At 43.1% G+C, this 19,115-nt stretch overlaps 1 protein-coding gene across 2 annotated transcripts in view; it reads right to left on the minus strand.

Moving 5' to 3' along the window:
• The window catches only part of LOC120928642 (cAMP-specific 3',5'-cyclic phosphodiesterase 4D), a 418,990-nt gene that overhangs the window by 41,729 nt on the left and 358,146 nt on the right, over positions 1–19,115 (minus strand). For both annotated transcript variants that reach the window (XM_040339664.1, XM_040339666.1), the window contains one exon: positions 9,027–9,120. In XM_040339664.1, coding sequence (XP_040195598.1) covers positions 9,027–9,120 — 94 coding nt within the window. The remainder of the gene's footprint in view (positions 1–9,026; positions 9,121–19,115) is intronic.

A 19,115-nucleotide genomic window follows, 5' to 3' on the forward strand; every position in this document is an offset into this window, starting at 1 on the left:
CCTAGTGAAATTCTGCAATCCCCTTATGCTGCAATTAACCCCTACAATGACACTGCTGGGTAGTCACTTGTTTTCTTCCCAATGTGCCCAATAGAGAAGCCTTTTTTTTTTTTTTTTTCTCAATCTCCATACATTACACAGAAAAATTCCATTGAACCCAAATTCACAGCAGAATGAACTATGTTCACTAATCCTAGTCACCGCTCTAAGATCTGCACCCCCCCCCCCCCCCTCATCTCTTACTGGATCGCTGAGCTGTAGAGGGGGCAGGAACAGCCAGCTCAGGCTCTCAGCGGCTCGCTGTCTGCTGAAAACAGGCTTCAGCCCCCCCCCCCCCCCCGTCTGCTGAAAATGGGTCACAGGAGTGCAGAACAAACTGTGATCCACAGAAGTACAGCCAAAAACAAGCTTTGGCTGTACCTCTCCTTTAAGAGCTGGCAAAATACCCGTGTCTTATTAATGCCCTAGCAACAAGGCATGATGGGGTGATGGCATCGCTGGGAGTTTCCAGTTAGGCTTTGTGAGTTACGTAAATGGCCTACACCACCTATAGCAGGGGTCTCAAACTGGTGGCTAGGGCCGCCATCAGGGGGGTACAGGCAGTACACCTGTAAGGGGCCCGGAGGTCCCCAAGGGCCCGGATGGCAACCCCCCTTTTTTTATTTACTTTTAAATAAAAAAAAAATATTTTTTTAATATATTTTTATTTTATTTTTTATTAAAAAGGTCCGAATGTCCCCAGGGGTCCGGAGATTCCTAGGTGCCCGGATGACAACCCCCCTATTTTTTTTATTAAAAAAAAAATCTTTTTTTTATATATTTTTTTATTTCTTTTCTATTTTATATATATTATTAATAATAAAGGGCCCATAGGTCCCCAGGGCCCGGATGGCAACCGCCCTTTTTTTTATAAAAAAAATATATTTTTTTTATATTTTATTTCTTTTTTTAATATATATATATATATATATATATATATATATATATATATATATATATATATATATATATATATATATATATATATATATATATATATATATATATACACACATATACACACACTTTTTTTTTATTAAAAGGGCTCAGAGGTCCCAGGGCCCCATGTGGCAAACCCCCTTTTTTAATTTTTTTTATAAATGTTTATTTTTTTTATTTTTGTTTATATAGATATATATATATTTTTATTATTAAAGGGCTCAGAGATCCCCAGGGCCCCAGATGGCAACCCCCCTTTTAAAAAAAGAGATTTTTAATACAGCTTACCTGTAAAATCTTTTTCTTGGAGTACATCACGGGACACAGAGCGGCATTCATTACTATATGGGTTATATGGAGTACCTTCAGGTGTAGACACTGGCAATCTCAAACAGGAAATGCCCCTCCCTATATAACCCCCTCCCATAGGAGGAGTACCTCAGTTTTGTAGCAAGCAGTATGCCTCCCAAAATGGTCCTCAAAAAAGAGGGGTGGGAGCTCTGTGTCCCGTGATGTACTCCAAGAAAAAGATTTTACAGGTAAGCTGTATTAAAAATCTCTTTTTCTTTATCGTACATCACGGGACACAGAGCGGCATTCATTACTATATGGGATGTCCCAAAGCAATGCTTACAATGAGGGGAGGGAGAACATCTCCAAGACAAAAGGATTTAATTTAGAGATATACTCAAATCATAATAAATCCAACTTAGTTGAGAAAAATAATTTTAAATTTTAAATTTAACTCAAAAAAGAGGAGCCCCCGGAATCCGAGGGTCTCAAACTGCAGCCTGCAGCACTGCCTGCCCGAAGGCAGTATCAGTATTCCTTCTTACGTCCAACTTGTAGAATTTTGTAAACGTGTGGACAGAAGACCGGGTTGCCGCCTTGCAAACTTGAGCCATAGAGATCTGGTGGTGTGCTGCCCAGGAGGCGCCCATGGCTCTAGTAGAATGAGCCTTTAATGATACTGGAGGAGGCAACCCTTTCAAGCCGTAGGCCTGAGTGATTAATTGCTTAATCCACCTAGAAATGGTGGACTTTGCAGCTGCCTGCCCCTTCTTGGGCCCCTCCGGTAGAATGAACAGCACATCTGTTTTCCGGATCTTCTTTGTAGCTTTAAGATAGGCCTTCATGGCCCTGACAATATCCAAGGTATGCAGCAACCCTTCCTTTCTGGAAGTAGGTTAAGGGAAGAAGGATGGTAATACCAAATCTTGGTTCTAATGAAAACTGGATATGACCTTCGGTAGGAAGGAAGGATGAGGGCGGAGAACGACCCTGTCCTTATGAAAAACAAGATATGGTTCCTTACAGGATAAGGCCGCTAGCTCCGAAACTCTTCTTGCGGAAACTATGGCAACCAAAAATACTAACTTCCTTGTCAGTAGAACCAAAGGAATTTCAGCCAACGGCTCAAACGGTTGTTTCTGTAAACTTGACAGAACAAGATTTAAATCCCACGGACAAAGCGGGGATTTAACTGGAGGTCTAATACGTAAGACCCCTTGAAGGAAGGTCTTAACCAGCGAGTGGGTGGCCAGCGGCCGCTGAAACCACACTGACAGAGCAGAAATCTGTCCTTTGATTGTGCTTAATGCCAATCCTTTATCCACTCCTAGCTGGAGAAAACTTAATACTCTATCGATGGTAAATTTGCGAGAAAAGCCATCGCTTGGACTCACACCAGCCTACATAGGCCTTCCAGACCCTGTAATAAATCACCCTAGAGACCGGTTTCCTGGCTCTGATTAGGGTAGAGACTACTTTCTGAGACAGACCTCTACCCCTGAGAATCAGGGATTCAGCTTCCAGGCCGTCAAATTTAGATGCCGTAAGGCAGGGTGGAGGATCGGACCTTGCGATAGCAGGTCTGGCCGTAGAGGAAGAGTCCAAGGGTCTCCCACTACCATCTTTAGGATGAGTGAGTACCATGCCCTTCTGGGCCATGCTGGAGCTACCAGGATGACTGGTATGTGTTCCACCCGGATCCTGCGCAGCAGGCGGGGTAGTAACTGGAGCGGGGGAAACGCATAAAGAAGTTTGAACTGATGCCAAGGGCAAACCAACGCATCGGTTCCGCAGGCCATCGGATCCCTTGAGCGGGATATGAACCTGTCTAGTTTCTTGTTGAGTCTCGATGCCATGATATCCACGTCCGGCACTCCCCATCTTTGGCAGAGTGCTTGAAAGACTTGTGGATGCAGAGACCATTCCCCCGGCCATAGAGTCTGGCGGCTTAAGAAGTCCGCCTGAAAGTTGTCCACTCCTGGAATGAATATTGCCGATATGCAGGGCACATGCGCCTCTGCCCATAGGAGAATCAAGCTCACCTCTCTCTGAGCGGCTTGACTCCTGGTTCCCCCTTGGTGATTTATGTATGCCACGGCCGTGGCATTGTCTGATTGAATTCTCACCGGGAACCCCTGCAATTTTGACGTCCAAGCCCTGAGGGCTAGTCGAGCAGCTCTGAGCTCCAAGATGTTGATGGGCAACTGCTTCTCTGGCTTTGCCCAAGTACCTTGGCGAGTGCAACCATCCAAAATTGCTCCCCAGCCCGTCAGGCTGGCGTCTGTGGTCACTATCTTCCAAGCCACTGGGCTGAAAGACTTCCCCTTCAGTAGATTCTGAGGGTCTAACCACCAACACAGACTTTGTCGGACTCTTGATAAGAGCGGCAACGGGATATCCAAGGCCTGTGGCCTTCTGCTCCATGCTGACAGGATGGCTGCCTGTAGGATGCGAGTGTGGCTCTGGGCGTATGGTACCGCCTCGAACGTGGCCACCATCTTGCCTAGTAACCTCATACATAGGCGAATAGTCGGTTCTTTCTTGCTTAGAACCAGTAGGATTAATTCCTTGATGGCTTTTACCTTCCTCAGAGGTAGGAACACTCCTTGTTGTTCTGTGTCTAATCTCATGCCGAGATATTCCAACTGCCTTGTGGGCTGGAAAGCTGACTTTTCTCGATTTAGGACCCAGCCGAACCTCTCGAGGTATTGGACCGTGAGGGCCACTGCTCGCTCCAAGCCGGGAGACGAGTGGTCTATGACTAGGAGGTCGTCCAGGTATGCTAGGATCGTGACCCCTTGGATCCTTAGCTTGGCTAGGATCGGAGCTAGGACCTTCGTGAACACCCGGGGGGCCGTAGCCAACCCGAAGGGAAGCGCCACGAATTGGAAGTGACGCGAAGCCACCATGAAGCGTAGATATCTTTGATGTGGCTGATAAATTGGAACATGAAGGTAGGCATCCTTTATGTCTATGGACGCCATGAAGTCGTCCTTCTGGAGTGTGGCAGCTGCTGACCGCACGGATTCCATCCGAAATGAGCGGATCTTTAGATATGCATTTACCATCTTTAGGTCCAAAATTGGCCTGACATCTCCATTGGGGATGATGAATAGGTTGGAGTAGAAACCCAGCCCCTGTTCCAGGACTGGCCGGAATCCGAGGCGGATCGTTTGGAATCCTCGACTCCTGGAAATGAGGAGGAGGAAACCTTAGGAAATCTAATTTGTAGCCTGTGGCCACGGAAGACCGTACCCACTCGTCGGGAATGCTGGCTTCCCAAATCTCTGAAAAGAGTCGCAGCCTTCCCCCCACCTTCGTGGGTGGGGGCGCCCCTTCATAAGGTTGGCTTGGGGGCTGGTTTTGCTGGTTTGCGAAACCACTGCCTTTTGCCTCTAACAGCCTGTCCTTGTGATTTGCTGTTGAAGCCGAAGTTTGCTTTTGCAGGAGGCCGTCGATACTGCTTGGCATTAGAGGGCCCCTGCCCAGGGGAATACTGTCGTTTAAACGCAGGCCCCTGAACCTTCTTCTTAGTTGGCAAGAGAGTACTCTTGCCGTTTGAAATGGTCTGAATGTATTTATCTAGGTCTTCTCCGAAGAGTCGTCCTCCATGGAAGGGGAACCCTACCAGGAGCTTCTTGCATGGGGGCTCAGCCTCCCAGCTTTTTAACCATAAGAGTCTTCTCATATGGATAAGGGATAACGATAAACGTGACGCTTGCTGGATAGAATCCTTGATTGCATCTACCGTAAAACATATGGCCTTAGGGACATCCGAAGATTCTTCTGCCTGCTGGGCAGGAATAAGTTTAAGCATCTGCTTAAATTGATCCGATAATGCTTGAGCGACCCCAATCGCAGCCACAGCTGGCTGTACTACTGCCCCTGCAGTAGTGAAGGAGTTCTTAAGTAGTGCTTCCAAGCGCTTATCAACTGGATCCTTGAACACCTGTATGTTTTCTACAGGGCATGTTAACGATTTGTTAACACATGAGATGGCTGCGTCCACTGCAGGAGTAGCCCATCTTTTGGAAAAAATTTTCTTCCATAGGATATAGGACAGAGAACTTCTTAGGTGGTAAGAAGATCTTATCTGGCTTGTTCCAATCTTGGAACAAAACTCCCTCTAATAGAGGATGGATCGGAAACACAGCATTGCTTTGAGGCGCCCTCAGTGAGCCCAAAGCTGAAACCGTCGATACCTGGAGATCTGGTACTGGCAAGTTGAATGCCCTATGGACCAAGTCCGACAATCCTTGAATCCACCAGCTCTCCCTCAGGGAGACTGCCCCAGACTCCTCTGTATCCGGATCTTCGATCCCTGAACCTACTTGGTCCTTGTCCAAGAGGTCGTCCAATTCCCCTGAGGAAAGGACCTCCTCTTCTGAGGGTCCGCGCTCGGGCGACGGAGATCTATTCCGCTTACTGCCCCGCATAGCTGCGGCTATCATTTTACCCATGCTTTTCTGCATCTCTTTTAAAGAGGTGAGTAATACCTCCTCCGTGACCATCTTAGGGTTGGACTGACCCGCGTCAGCTCCAGCCCCAGATCCCGATGGCCCCAAGGCTCCCTGTGGGGAAAGCATCGGCATAGCATTGTCCGAGACCTCAGACTCTCTGGGGGAATCCCCACCTCTTGTACCCTTGTTTTTTGATGCCATGGTACAATACCGAGGTACACCTGCTACTTATTGGTACCTGGGACTTATAAATAGTTAAATGCCCAAACACCTGTTTGGGGGATAAAAAATGCTTCCTCTCCCCTAGATGACACTTTTTTTTTTTTTTTTTTTTTCAAAAAAAAATCTTTTTTTTTTTTTTTTTTTTCAAATCTAGGAAAGAAAAAACATTCTGTCCCCCTGAGTAGTATTGCAAGAAAAACTATGAGATGGAAAAGAAACAGCCTATTCCTAGGCTTGAAAACAGTCTTTCTGAAGACTGCAATATTCTTTCTGGCCACTGTGTGTCCTCGGCGCCCCGTGCTTGCCGTTCTGGTCTTTCCTCCTCAGTTCCAAAGTATTGAATGAGCTATATGGAACAAACAAGGAAGGGCCGCCCCTTCCTTAAGCCACTGACCCGCCCTTCCCCCCCAGCAATCTCAAACAGGAAATGCCCCTCCCGACAGGGGGGGGGTGGGGTTGGGAGGAAGGGACCTCTCTGCTCCAGCAAACTGCAGCCTGCAGCCTGGAACCATGAGGAGGTCGGCGTTTTGCCTGCTTTGCAGGCCGTGAGGAGGAAGACTGAATGGAGCATCGCCTGGAGGCTTGCAGGTAAGCACAGCTCTCTGACACACACATATACTTTTATATCACAGGCCCCACTCAATGCTTTTCCAACACTACAAGGGAGGTCACATCTTATGGGGAATAATACATATAGAGCCATCCTATCTTTATGATATGTGACTAGTTTGCCAGATGCAGTGCATAACTTTAGGCATGTCCCCTGTGACCCCCCAGAAAAAACCTGCTAAGAACCAAGTTCCGCAAGTTTTTCCCCTCACTTACCTGCTCCATGCCGCAGGACTTTGCCAAGCAAGAGGCCCAATCTTCCCCCATCTCGGTGGGGATGTCTAGACCTTCAGGCCCTGGGTTCCTATGAAGGATCCACTGTCCTGGGCCCATATAGCACTCTGGCAACAGAAACATTAGGCACCCAAAGGTTTCTAAGTTCTGGGCCCAGGGTCCAGCTCTCTAAAAAGAAAAGCATTATGGGCTATACCCCAAGGGTTTGGGGTCCGGTTACTGACCACTTTAGCGCTGAGGCTTTTTTGGACAGAACCGGTTAGCTCACCTAATCCCAAGGATGTGGAGGCAAGCTAAACCATGACTAACACCTAAGACACTGGCGGAAAAACTGAGGTACTCCTCCTATGGGAGGGGGTTATATAGGGAGGGGCATTTCCTGTTTGAGATTGCCAGTGTCTACACCTGAAGGTACTCCATATAACCCATATAGTAATGAATGCCGCTCTGTGTCCCGTGATGTACGATAAAGAAAAATTAAAGGGCTCAGAGATCCCCAGGGCCCCAGATGGCAACCCCCCTTTTAAAAAAATAAATACATATATATTTTTTATATATATTTTTTATTTCTTTTTTTTTCCCTTTTTATTAAAGGGCCCAGAGGTCCCCAGGGCCCCGGATGGCTACACCCCTTTTTTTATATATATTTTTCCTTATTTCTTATTTTTTTTGTAAAGGCCCCCCGCTTTCAGATGGCGGCAGCACCCCCCCCCCCCCCCCCCCCCCCGGGTTCTCTGCTCCAGGGGGCCCATTCCTGAAGCTGTGTAAGGGGCCCCATAATTCCTGATGGCGGGCCACCTGTTGTGAAACTACAAGTCCCATGAGGCATTGCAAGGCTGACAGTTACAAGCATGACTCCCACAGGCATGATGGGGTTTGTAGTTCAGCAACAGCTGGAGGGCCACCTGTTTGAGACCCCTGACCTATTGCATGAACTTTATTTAACGTTGATCAAAGCTGCACACTTTGTTTTTACCTACAGACAGCCCTGGTGTGCATTGGCAGTTGAACTTTGCTTTCCAGGGGGTTCAAGATAATACACACTCCATCATAGAAACCCATCATAAAACGCTGAGAAAAATGCCAAATCTGGATTTAATTGGCTCTCAGAATAAGGTGAACTGAGTTGAGGTTCTTATAATAGCATTTCTACAAAGTTTCCTAGATCGCATTAGTTATTCAATGACTGACTGACTTTAAATGGGGTCGCCATTTACAAAACGGAGAGAAAGAACGCCACCGATTGCTATGGTAACAAGAAAAACGGGATAATTTTTCCTTCAAATACTTCTATGCATTAAACACAATATATTGTAAAATAAAAAAGGATTGGTATAAAACGCACTGCAAGGCTCTAGGGAAGAAAGAGGCTGACGCACAATTCACTGTGTCCATATCCTCAACACAGCAACCCACAAACACAGCAGCACATAGAGGATCGCAGAGAGGCCAATTAGGGAGGAAACAAAGAAAGTGTATGCAAAGGTTTCCTCTGCTTATGACATACAAGGCTGTCCCTCTTATGTAACAGGATCTATGAAGACCGTGATAAACAAGGCTTGCTGTAATCTGCTGGCAAGTAGTGTTGAGCAGAATACGCCATATTCGATTATACAATATATAACGAATATATAGCCGAATATTCGAGAAATATTCGCTAAATTCGAATATTCGTGATATTTTATCGAAATGAAATGTTTGCCAAATTTCGCTATTGCGAATGCGAAAATAATTGCGAAATTTCGACAACTGCGGTAGGAGCACTCTGATTGGCTCAGAATATTCGTGATATTTTATCGAAATTTCGCAAATTGCGAATGCGATATTTATTGCGGAATTTCGACAACTGTGGTAGGAGAACTCTGATTGGCTCTGATGCAAAAGAAGGGCGGAGAAAATAATCGCGCGATATTCCGATTGCCGAATAATCGCATTGCGATTTTTCGGCAAGATAAAATGATCGCTTCAGCTACTCGGCCCAAGGTCTCTAATCATACCAGCAATGCTTTTAGACGTCAATGGAGATCTCTAGGATGTGATCTGTTCTAAAAATAAAATTGAAAAAATTTGAATATTCGGAATAGCGAATATTCACCGCGAAATTCGAAATGTATCGCGAATACTCGAATATGCCATATTCGAGCCGAATATTCGCAATACGAATATTCGTGAGCAACACTACTGGCAAGGAATGAAATGGAGGCTGGGAGGAAGGTAGAGAAGAAAACTTACCTAAAAAGGTGTTTGAAATATATTCGGAAACTTGGTTGCCAGACCGGCTCATTTCTGATAGGTGGGTGAGCTCCCGATTGAGCATTCTTTTGAACTGTAAACAAAAGAGAAGTAATAAGGCGTTAATAAGTACAAACATAATGAATATAAATCTTTAGAAGAAACCAGTCTTAAAAGAACTAAAGATGGCCATAGACGATGTCAGTTTTTCGGGTTCAACAAACAAAAAAAAACTGACCAGATTCCCCCATGCACACATTGGAGTCTGATAAGGAATTCATTCTAGCTGACAGCAGGCAGACGTCACAACCCACTGATCAGTGATGCCGGATTTAGCCAACTATGATGATCGATCGCCATTTATCCAACAAGGTGGTCGTACAGAAGACTACAGCGCATGATGGGAAATACCTGTAGCAGCTACCAAGGTCTCCAGGAATCACAACAAGGTAAGCTCAATCTTCTAAATACTGGAAAATGAATACAGAGGTGAGAAGAAATCATACAGGCCATTAAGGTTGGATTCACACCTATGCAGGTTTAGTACAGGGGTTGACAAATTTGATTGGAATCTAGGAGCCAGCTAAAAAAGTTAGGAGCCAGAAAGCGCACCCCGTCCCGACGAGCTTGCGCGCAGAAGCGAACACATACGTGAGCAGCGCCCGCATATGTAAACGGTGTTCAAACGCAATTTTGAAGCGTGACATGTTGGGTATGAATTTACTCGGCGTAACATTATCTTTCATAATATTAAAACAATGGGGATAACTTTACTGTTGTCTTATTTTTTAATTAAAAAAAGTGTAATTTTTTTCCCAAAAAAGTGCGCTTGTAAGACCGCTGCGCAAATACGGCGTGACAGAAAGTATTGCAACGATCGCCATTTTATTCTCTAGGGTGTTAGGATAAAAAATAATTTAATAATATATGTAATGCTTAACTTGTAATACCAACGGCCACCACCAGATGGCGCCAGCTCACAAAAACAAAAAAATTCTAGTCGCCATGGCGACCTGGCGCCCAGGATTTGTCGATCCCTGGTTTAGTGCTTTTTGTATATTTGCACTACAGTCCATTTTACAGGCTTTCCTTTGGAACACATTCTGTAGTGCAAAAAGCACTAAAAATGCATAGGTGTGAATCCAGCCTAATGCCTTGTACACACGATCGGAATTTCCGTGTTGATAAACTCAGACGGATTTTTCTGACACAATTCCATTCAAGCTGTCTTGCATACACACTGTCACACCAAATTCCAACCGTCCAAAACGCAGTGATGTACAACACTACGACGAGCCGAGAAAAATTACGTTTAATGCTTCCGAGCATGCGTTGACTTGATTCCGAGCATGCATGTTTTTTTCTCCGTCGGAGTTCCACACAGACGAACAAAATATCATCGAAAAAAAAAAAGAGAACATGTTCTCTTTCTAAGTCCGTCGCAATTTCCGATTGGAAAAACTCTGATGGGGCACACACACGGTCGGAATATCCAATGAAATAATTCTGTCTTGACTTTTTCCATCGGAAATTCTGATCGGATGTACAAGGCATAAGATGACATTACCATGCTAAAGTGTAGATTTGACATTGAATAGAAAATCTGCTACGGGCAACTAAAATGTTTGCTGGGCAATTTGGCATATTAAAGAAAGTGGAATAATAATGGATCTACTGGCAGGATCAACAGATAATAAAACTGTTAGGCCCTGTACACACGATCAGGCCAAACTGATGAAAACGGACTGAAGTTCAGTTTCATCGGTCCAAACCGACCGTGTGTAGGGCCCATCGGTCTGTTGTCCTTCGGACCAGAAACAGAGAACTTGCTTTAAAATTGGACCGATGGACGCCTGACCGATAGGTCAAAACCGATGGTTAAATGCAAAAGCATCTATTCCAAACCCGGGCATGTTTAGAAGCATTGAACTTTATTTTTCTCTGCACGTCGTTGTGTTTTACGTCACCGCGTTGGATTCGATCGTTTTTTGAACTGATGCTGTGTAGGCACATCAGACCATCAGTCAGCTTCATTGGTTAACCGATGAAACTGAACTTCAGTCCGTTTTCATCAGTTTGGACTGATCGTGTGTACAGGGCCTAACGGGTAGAGAAGAGAAAAACAAAAACTGCTAGCTAATGCCATTGACAGACTGCATCATGTAGGTTATTTTCATATCTCATAATTACACTTTAATAGACCAACTCTAGGAATTACAGAAAAACTACCTTACAGTGGGTCACCACACTGCAGGAAATTCACAATTGTTAAGTCTAGGTGTAGAGGAATAAGGTGTAATAACTTACTCCTGACTCCGAACGGAATCTTCTATCTGTGCGATTATTCCCCTGAAGTCTCTTCTCTAAGGTTCCAGGCCGCGGTCTCATAATAAGGTCATCAAGCACATAAAGTATGATGCAGGCTAATGGTCTAGATTTATTATTTTTTTTATTCCTGGAGTTGCGTTTTAGGCTTCTTTCACATTTGCCCCTTTTGATGGCCATTTTGTATGAACCTCATGACACATCATGTGAAATGTTCATTAAGCCATTAGATCCATATTTACGGGGCATACTTCAGAGTACATCTGTGAGAAGGGCTGTGTTTGCCGGGATGCACAGGTTTTTTCCATGCATCCACGTGCAGGCTGTCCCATTCAGTTCTACTATGGGTGCGTGTCCAAGAGCGTACACAGAGTGAGTTGGGGTACAGGTACCCATATGCATGTGAGATTGGGAATATAGGCTGTGTCCCCGAAGACATGAATCAGACTGCCTGCTGGCGGATGCACGGAAGACCTGTGCAAGGTGTACGCTCAAAGTAGACATGTGCATTCGTTTTCGTCCGAATGCATTTTCGTCTGAATTTAAGGTATTTTCGTTATCGTTTTAACAAACAATAACGAAAGCACAGAAAACGAAAACCTAAAGATCCGACATAAACAAATGCTTTATTTTCGCTTTTGTTGCAGTCTCTCTGTCGAATCTTCATGTCTCTCTGTCGAATCTTCATGTCTCTCTATGTCGAAACATGAAGTTTCGACATAGAGAGACATGAAGTTTCGACATAGAGAGACATGAAGTTTCGACATAGAGAGACATGAAGTTTCGACAGAGAGACATGAAGATTCGACAGAGAGACATGAAGATTCGACAGAGAGACATGAAGATTCGACAGAGAGACATGAAGATTCGACAGAGAGACATGAAGATTCGACAGAGAGACATGAAGATTCGACAGAGAGACATGAAGATTCGACAGAGAGACATGAAGATTCGACAGAGAGACATGAAGATTCGACAGAGAGACATGAAGATTCGACAGAGACATGAAGAGTTTTTTTTTTAGATTCTGTAGAATCTTATTTTTTTTTTCTTAGAACATTCGACTAACACCATAAGCCTTCAATGACAGATTCGACCTTAATTTGGATTTTCGGACGAATGCATTTTTTTAAACGAAAAACTAAATAAAAACGAATTTCGGGAGTAACAAAATAAATGTATTTTTCGGATAAAAACGAAATTCTGAAACAACATTTTTCAGTGTGCACATGTCTACACTCAAGTACTTCTGTGAGAACGAGGCCTTACTTGGACTGACCACATTGCTTACTACTATTGGATCATACACAGACAACCTCTAGCCCTTTCAAACACCCAATCACTCTACAAAAAAATAAAAGTTCCAAAAAAGCAAAACGTGTCTCTTTAAGGGGAATTCTAGGAAAAATGATAATCTACTACATAACTTTGGCTGCTTTATGTAGAAATATAAAACGGCTCCAAACCTAAACCTCACACAACTACATGTAAAACAAATGAAATAAGACCAGACCAGTAAAATAATACAAAGCTAATCATCATGGCATTCTATAGATAAACCGCAACACAAGATTTCACCAGCAGCCAGTATTAAAAATAAATCCTGAACTCACGGCTTCATGTCCCTGTAACACCCGAGACCTGGCTGCAGCACAAGACTCTTGTGATGGATAAAACAGAAAATTGTGCATAGAGGACAGGTAAGTAGCCAACATGCCACTAAAATAGAAAAAAAAAGTGTGGCACTGACGCTGGGTGATGCTCCAGGAATCATTGCTAATGCCCCATTTTATCTACAAGCTTGTTTTATTGGATTTGCTGTAAGTGTAAACCCCCTTTTTATACCAATACATGTCATACAGTATCACACTATGCGCGGATCATTTGTTTTTCATGCACATCATATGATGTGATTCATCGCATACTTTGGAGCCTAAGTTTGGATCCCTGTCTGTCATCGGGTGGAATCCTTCACACTATTGTTCCATAGGTGTGATATCCCCGTTTGAGGCGATTCCCTCAAGACTGCCTGTTTGACCCACGTGCTATACGGTACGTGTGTCCACCGAATCTGGTACGCGTGATTACTTTACCATTTTGATTGCACCTTCAAGATCCACCTTGGACAAGAAAGACTTTTTTTTCTATATGGACTTAGCTTAGATGTCTTATTCCCATATTGGAATCATTTTACATTTTGTTTGTGATTATATTCATTTATCACTGCAATTTTTTATTTATTTTTATTATTTATTTTTTATTTACTTCTTTTGCAACTTTTTTGATTCAAGACCCTTGTGATGTTTCGGTGTTGGGGAGATAATAGGAAAGTTTATTCACCCATTGGTTTCAAATGTCTCTGGCCCTCTGCTCAACTTCTCAGGTCTGTATACCTCTCTTGACAAATAAGTGGATTTCACTTATCCCGCGTAAACACGATAATTTTTCGGGTTGTAAAAAACAAAGTTTTTTAAAAATGTAATTAAAAATTATCGTGTGTGGGCTTCAGAGCATTTTTCGGGTTCTGAAAAACGACAATTTTTTTTTCCGAACGTGCTCTATTTTTTCACAACGTTTTAAACGATGTCGTTTTTCGGGTTGTAAAAAATGATCGTGTGTGGGCTTTAACGGCGTGAAAAACCTGTGCATGCTCAGAAGCAAGTTATGAGGCGGGAGCGCTCGTTCTGGTAAAACTACCGTTCATAATGGAGTAAGCACATTCATCACGCTGTAACAGACAGAAAAGCGCAAATCGTCTTTTACTAACAGGAAATCAGCTAAAGCAGCCCCAAGGATGGCGTCATTCGCATGGAACTTCCCCCTTTATAGTGCCGTCGTACGTGTTGTACGTCACCGCACTTTTTTTAGAGCATTTTTTTTCACGATCGTGTGTGGGCAATGTCGTTTTAATGATGAAGTTGAAAAAAAAACGTTGTTTTTTCTAGAGCCTGAAAAAAGTTTTTTACAACCCGAAAAATGATCGTGTGTACGCGGCATTAGTGTTGCCTATTAAAATGTATTTTATTTTCTAAAGAATGTAACAGGTGGGAGGGAAATTAAAATTAAGCCTTGTACACACGGCTGAGGAACTCGACGGGTGAAACACATCGATTTGCTCGTCGAGTTCCTTGTGAGGCTGTCGAGGAACTCGGCGAGCCAATTTTCTCCATTCCCGTCGAGGAAAAAGAGAACATGCTCTCTTTTTGGCTCGACGAGTTCCTCGACAGTTTCCTCGTCGAAGAATGTACACACGACCGTTTTCCTCTGCAAAAAAAAAAAAAAACAGCAAGTTTCTTGCTGGTTTTTGCCGAGAAACTCGGTCGTGTGTACGAGGCCTGAGAAATAAGAGAGCAAGGCCCGTATACACATTAAAAAAAATCATACAAAAAATACCACTTTCGCAGCAATCGTACGAAAATCTGATTGTTAGCGCGCAACTTTCAAGAGCCGATCATCAGTTTATCCAATGTTATCCCATGGGATAAGCACTAAAAATGTTCTTGTACGATACCAGATTTTACTACTTTCGTTTAATCGGTAAAGTTGTCGTTTGGAAATACAATACATTATATTACTTCAGAATTTTCTGTCATAAGAGAATTTTTGTCCCTTTAGTAACCTCTTCATTTTTCATATGAGACTAGCATGCAAACAAAGGACGATCATGTACCAGGCATAAGGCAATCCATAATGAATCCGTTTTCTTCTAGGTGGATGAGGGAATCCTGCCCACTGTGACATTGTAATCTGACAGCTGAGAAACTTCTACGCCATCAGAGTATACAGATCAGCACTGCAGGCTATAGCCAACAGTGCTCATCAAGCAGGCAATATCTGACAGGGCGGTTATACAGTAGATCGACTTCTGTACATCCAAAGTTACCATGGTTCAAACTGTTGCTCATTCCCGTTGAACCAGACACATTTAAATTCATGTAGGTCGACTTAAGAAGTACGTCAGACTCCTATAACTAAAATAAAAAATGTAACTAAAAGATTATATATATATATATATATATATATATATATATATATATATATATATATATATATATATATATATATATATATATATATATATATATATATATATGCCTTAGAACGTGTGAATATATTGGCTATGTTCATGTGTTATCACATTCTGCATGCCAGTCCTAAGCTGTGCAATCTAGGTGGTTTGAGGAAGGACAATTCATCTTGAAAAAAAAAAAAGGGCATTCAAGTGTTGCAGAGAGCTGGCCCTTCCACAAGAACACCCTACTAAACTGCCAAGGTCAACAGATACCCAATAGAAAACACATGGAAGTGTGGCTCTAAAATTGTGATAGGCAAGATCCGGAATGGATACAAAACACTGTATAGAATTATCAATGAGTAGGATCCATAGACAAGAAAGCATGGAGAAGTCTATGGATCCTACGCATTGATAATTCTATATAGTGTTTTGCATCCATTCCGGATCTTACATATCACAATTTTAGAGCCACACTTCCATGTGTTTTCTATTGTGTATCTCTTGACCTTGGCAGTTTAGTAGGGTGTTATTGTCGGTTCAATGGTTTTTTTACTCATTTTTGTAATAAAGAAATTTTATTTTAAACTACTGCCTCATATTGTGCCCACAAAGTCTGCCTTGTTTTGATAGAGTTTCTTTTCACTCATTCAATCCTTTCATATAAAACACATTAGAAACTTTCTGAATGAAATTGTGCATGATGTTAAGACCACATTCAATCCCCAAGTGCAAGATTTTTCCAATTAAAATTCCCCTTCTACATCCCTAGATGGCTAATCTGCCCATTGTTCAACCATATTCCCTTGTGTGCTTCACTGGAAGTCATTAGGTAAATAGGTGTGCTACAGATTTTATGTAAGAATTTGTTCCACTTTATATTTAGTGTCTTATATAAATGTGAGCTAGAAATGCGTTTCTTCAAGTACATTGTGCAATATGCACCAAGAGTCCTTCTTCAATGTTAAAGGGGTTATAAAGGTAAACATTTTGTTCCCTAAATAGCTTCCTTTACCTTAGTGCAGTCCTCCTTCACTTACCTCATCCTTCCATTTTGCTTTTAAATGTCCTCATTTCTTCTGAGAAATCCTCACTTCCTGTTCTTCTGTCTGTAACTACACACAGTAATGCAAGGCTTTCTCCTTGGTATGGAGAAAGCCTCTTGAGGGGGCGAGCAGGAGTGTCAGGACGCCCACTAACCCACAGCTCCTTTCTCAATCGCAAAGTAGAGAGCGTCCTGACCCTCCTTCTCACCCCCTCAAGAGGCTTTCTCCACACCAGGGAGAAAGCCTTGCATTATGGTGTGTAGTTACAGATAGAAGAACAGGAAGTGAGGATTTCTCAGAAGAAATGAGGACATTTAAAAGCAGAATCGAAGGATGAGGTAAGTGAAGGAGGACTGCACTAAGGTAAAGAAAGCTATTTAGGGAAAACATTTTTTACCTTTACAACCCCTTTAATAGAGCTCACTGTTCTAATTGGTGAAAAAAGTGTCAGTGATGAGCTACAATGGAGGCGGAGGGTGTGGGGGAAAAATGCAACACATTGGGGGTTATTTCCGAAAGGAAAATCCACTGTGCACTGCAATCGCTCGGGATCCGGTGCCCGTGCCCGGCGGCTGCGATGTCCGCCGGGCACCCACGATTGCCCGTGATCACAGCAGGAGTGTGGATCTGTGTGTGTAAACACACAGATCCATCTCCTGTCAGAGGTGAGGAGACCGATGTGTGTTCTCAGTACAGAGGAACACAGATCGGTCTCCTCCCCTTGTGAGTCCCCTCCCCCTACAGTAAGAAACACTCCCGGGGAACACATTTAACCCCCCCTGCCAGTCACATTTACACAGTTATCAGTGCAGTTTTATAGCACTAATCGCTGTATAAATGTGAATGGTCCCAAAAATGTGTCAAAAGTCACCGATATGTCCGTCGCAATGTCACAATCACAATAAAAATCTCAGATCGCCGTCATGACTAGTAAACAAAATTAAAATGCAATTAAACTGTCCCCTATTTTGTAGATGCTATAACTTTTGCGCAAACCAATCAATATACGCCTATTGCGATTTTTTTAATACGTATCGGCCTAAACTGAGAAAAGAAATGTATTTATTTTTTTAAATGTGATATTTATTAAATCAAAAATCAAATACCACCAAAAAAAAGCTCTATTTGTGAAAAAAAAAAAAAAAAAGGATTTCATTTGGGTACAGTGTTGCATGACCACGCAATGGTCATTCAAAGTGCGACAGCGCTGGTCTGGGTAGGAAGGGGGTGAAAATGCCCTGTATTGAAGTGGTTAAAGAGGTTGTAAAGGTTTGTTTTTTATTTTCTAAATGGGTTCCTTTAAGCTAGTGCATTGTTGGTTCACTTACCTTTTCCTTACATTTCCCTTCTAAATGTTTTTTTTCTTTATCTGAATTTCTCACTTCCTGTTTCTCCCCAGTAAGCTTGCCCCCATCATCCGAGCCAGTCTGTCTGGGGGTTAGTCAGCCAAAACAGCTTACTGAGGAGGAACAGGCAGTGAGAAATTCAGACAAAGAAAAAAACATTTAGAAGGGAAATCGAAGGAAAAGGTAAGTGAGCCAACAATGAACTAGCTTAAAGAAACCTATTTAGAAAATAAAAAACAAACCTTTACAACCCCTTTAATGTTTGTGTGGCTACAACCCATTGGTATTCAAGCTTTTTTGTAGGGCCAGCCAACCCAATATTTATTACATAACCACGGGCTGTCAGGGTGCTTCATTCCTGGCTTATTAAATGAGACAAATAATTATGTTTGGTTGGTATGGATTGTTTTGAGGCCCCCAGATGAAGGAAGCTGTAAAGCCCTGTACACAGGGGCAGAATGTAGGGAGACATTTGCTGGTTAAAAAAAAAAAAAAAAAACGTCCGACATTCTGCCCATGTGTATGTCGATCTATCCTACAGAAGGCGGGCGTGCATGCTTAAAAACCAGCAGCTGACTGACTCCAGATCAGCGCTCTCAGCCAATGGCAGACAGCACTGATCGGAGTGTTCTGGCGAGGGGGGCGTCACCCTGTCAGGATACAACAGCTCAGTGGGGGAGATCACTATACTAACCTTGCATGGCTAGTACAGCGTCTCCGATCGGAGCTGTCAGTTTTTTTTTTATGCAACCCAGAAACGGTTGGTGTGTACCCGGCCTTAGGGCTCTTTCACACGTCCGTTCCGTTCGTCCGTTTTTTGGACGTCCGTTAACAAACCGCAATGCTTCCCTATGGGTTAACGTCCGTTAGCGGATGAGCATCCGCTAACGTCCGTTAGCATCCGTCTGCGTTAAGTTCCGTTTTTTTGGACGGAAGAAAACCCTATTTTTCTTCCGTCAAAAAAACGGAATGGACGAAAAACGGACGTTAGCGGATGATCCGTTTACCATCCGATCCGCTAACATCCGTTTTTCATCAAAATATGTAAAAAGCCCAAAAAAAAAAAAAAAAAAAAAAAAAAAACGGATGGAAAAACTGATGGAAAAACTGACGGAAAACTGATGGAAAAACTGACGGAAAACTGACGGAAAACTGACGGAAAACTGACGGAAAACTGACGGAAAACTGACGGAAAACAGGATCAACTGATGAAAAAAAAACTGATCTAAAAAAACTGAGCTGACGTGTGAAAGAGCCCTTAGGGCTCTTTCACACGTTCGTTCAGTTTTTCAAATCAGTTTTTTTTTCTAAATAAGTGGTTTTATTTTGCCAGCCAGTAGCATGCATGGGTCAGAGGAAG

The sequence above is a fragment of the Rana temporaria genome, chromosome 1 (assembly GCF_905171775.1).
Source record: "Rana temporaria chromosome 1, aRanTem1.1, whole genome shotgun sequence".
NCBI classification, from domain to species: domain Eukaryota; kingdom Metazoa; phylum Chordata; class Amphibia; order Anura; family Ranidae; genus Rana; species Rana temporaria.